Here is a 2,573-nt window from a genome sequence, read left to right as displayed (position 1 = left end):
CTGTTGACGCAAGCTAGATTAAAGTGATTATTACGTTTTGAATATGGATATTTTTCCTTTGTTCACCCCCCGGAGCCGTGTGGGACACTTTTTTTTTATGGATGGGCGCTTTTTTTTTAACTTCTTTTGTACTGATGCAATGCAACATCCACTGATTGGCATTAAACAGCTTGAAAGATCAAAGACCATTTTTCATTCGTATTGCACTGAAAAAACTTTTTGCTAATTTCTTACAGAGAAGATGAGGCTAAACTTGTTGACACGTACCAATACGAAGACAATCAAGTGGGTGACGAGGACGCTTTCTCTCGAGAGCCTTTCATCCTGCGTTTCCGCTGTAAACACACAGGTAACACTTCAATTTCTGCTTCAAATCTAGACTAAAAATCTTCAGTGACAGCATGATTTATACTTCGCCCAAAATGAAAAGTCTGGGATCATTTACTCACCCACATGTCATCCTGTGCAAATTTCTTCTGTGCATTGGGAATAAATGGGATTTGGAGCTTTCAACTTCATCAACAGATGTAGAACCACCATAAAAAGTGGTCCATATAACTCATTTGAGAAACTGACCAAAACTGAAGGTCTTATTCACCCGTTCATTGCAACTCCATGCTCCTACACAACCGTAAATATTTCAGAAGGGTTGATCACATGTGCTCAATCATTGCTAGTCATTTTTGTCCGTCTCTTTCAGTGCTGAAAGATTTGGTGCTGATCCCTGTTCACACAAAGCCTAAAGACTCACAGAAGGAACTGGATGAACTATACGACGTCTTTCTGCATGTCAAAGATAAATGGAAGACGGATGTGAGTTTAGCCCTATGCAACACATTCCAGTGGGAAGTTGTTTTGGTTAAAGCGTCTGCCAAATGCAAGAATGTACACATTTCAAAGATGTGGGTGGATTGACCGTAGTTTATCTAATGTGGAGATAAAGAAATTCTTGTCCAACTAAAATTCACAAGTGAGCTCTAGTTTGGCCAAACATTGATTAGAGTTTGAGAGGAAGCTCACACACTGTCTTACAGAACGTCATGATCCTTGGCGACTTCAACGCCGACGGCGCTTACGTCTCCAAGAAGAAGATGAAGGCCATCAGGATCCGCAGCGACCCCGATTTCCACTGGCTGATTGGAGACGATGTGGACACCACAGTCATCGAGTCCAATGACCACACCTACGACAGGTGAGGTGGAAGAAATATAAGTAATAATTTACTCACCCTTCATCTGCTGCCTTGATCCAATCCGACAACAGCAAATAGAGCCCCAGTTTTATTTCTAACATGCACTACTTATGACAACACTACAAATGTATTCAGAACTATCACTTTGATGAGTTTAGTGTAGACAGCCTCAAACTGCTACGGCACGGTACAACGCAACAAAAGTTGCACCCAGTGTAGAAAATGCGAGGCTGTGACGGATAGAGATGTACAAACAGCTTGCGCCAGCACAAACCCTCTTTTGGCTTTGAAAAATACGGTCATGATTTACTAAAGACATGCAGTGAAACATTAGCAATGAAAAGGCTATTTTTGTGTCTGACTTGTTGCATACGCATTTGTAAGAGTTTCCCCTTCAGGCGCAAAATGTATGGGCGGAGAGTATTTAAATAAATCATGCAAGTTTATTTACTAAGTTTTGCGGTAGTTTGTTTACTGGTAATTGCGCCACTATTTAACGCCCCATTTTGCGCCCGTGTTGTGTAGGGGAATTTACAGATAAACCCAAGGACCAGGTATGATGAGTAAAGACCAGGAGTCAGAGATGAAGTCAATTGAAGAAAAATTTACGGAAGAAAATAGTTTGCAGTTTCATCAGCAGAAGTCAGCTTCAATACTCTCAAGGAGTTCGTATGTCCTCTATGCCCCGCCTCTCTCAAACGCTTGGTTTTCTACAAAGTCCCTCCTTCCGACAAGCACAGTCTGCTCTGAATTGTTTTTACAACACTGTTCCAGAACAGTTTAACCCAAATCCAGATGTGTGCAGCGCATTTTTACTGATTGTTTACTGTTTACTGATCCTGGAAGAGTAGACTACAATGCCAGCAGTTCTGAAATACACAAAATAATGTTCTTTTTAGCAGCATCATATGACCCCTTTAAACAATGTGAATGTTTTCTATGCTACTAGTTTCAAGTATATTTAAAATAAATGACTGCACAAATAATGCACAAGACAATAAATTGTTTAAATTTTTTGGTGTTATTGTAATATATAACACTTCAAAATCAACAAACATAACATTTAAAGGGAAAAGACACTTGATGAAAAGTCATTAACTAATAACTGGAGAAGTTCCCAGTAGCCCCTCACTGCAGAACACAAGATCCAGGGGGCGTGGTTGGATCCACATCTAGGGGGTGGAGATGGGTAGGTTTAGGGGTGTAGATGGGTGGGTTTAGGGGTGTAGATGGGTGGGTTTAGGGGTGGAGATGGTTAGGTTTAGGGGTGGAGATTGGTAGGTTTAGGGGTGGAGATGGGTGGGTTTAGGGATCAGGGGGTAGAGACGGGTAGGTTTAGGTATATGTAAGGTGGGAGGAGTTGGATCTGGATCCAACCTCG

The 2,573-nt window shown here is 41.4% G+C and overlaps 1 protein-coding gene across 3 annotated transcripts in view; it reads left to right on the top strand.

The window, feature by feature from the left end:
• Nucleotides 1-2,573, top strand: part of LOC107718466 (deoxyribonuclease gamma-like) — a 16,995-nt gene that overhangs the window by 8,862 nt on the left and 5,560 nt on the right. For all 3 annotated transcript variants that reach the window (XM_016525552.1, XM_016525553.1, XM_016525554.1), the window contains 3 exons: nt 237-349; nt 701-813; nt 1,035-1,192. In XM_016525552.1, the coding sequence (XP_016381038.1) occupies nt 237-349; nt 701-813; nt 1,035-1,192 (384 nt within the window). The remainder of the gene's footprint in view (nt 1-236; nt 350-700; nt 814-1,034; nt 1,193-2,573) is intronic.

The sequence above is a fragment of the Sinocyclocheilus rhinocerous genome, unplaced genomic scaffold (assembly GCF_001515625.1).
Source record: "Sinocyclocheilus rhinocerous isolate Xijiao unplaced genomic scaffold, SAMN03320098_v1.1 scaffold92, whole genome shotgun sequence".
NCBI classification, from domain to species: domain Eukaryota; kingdom Metazoa; phylum Chordata; class Actinopteri; order Cypriniformes; family Cyprinidae; genus Sinocyclocheilus; species Sinocyclocheilus rhinocerous.
The sequence above is the reverse complement of the archived record's forward strand: the minus strand, read 5'-3'. Positions and strand labels throughout refer to the sequence as shown.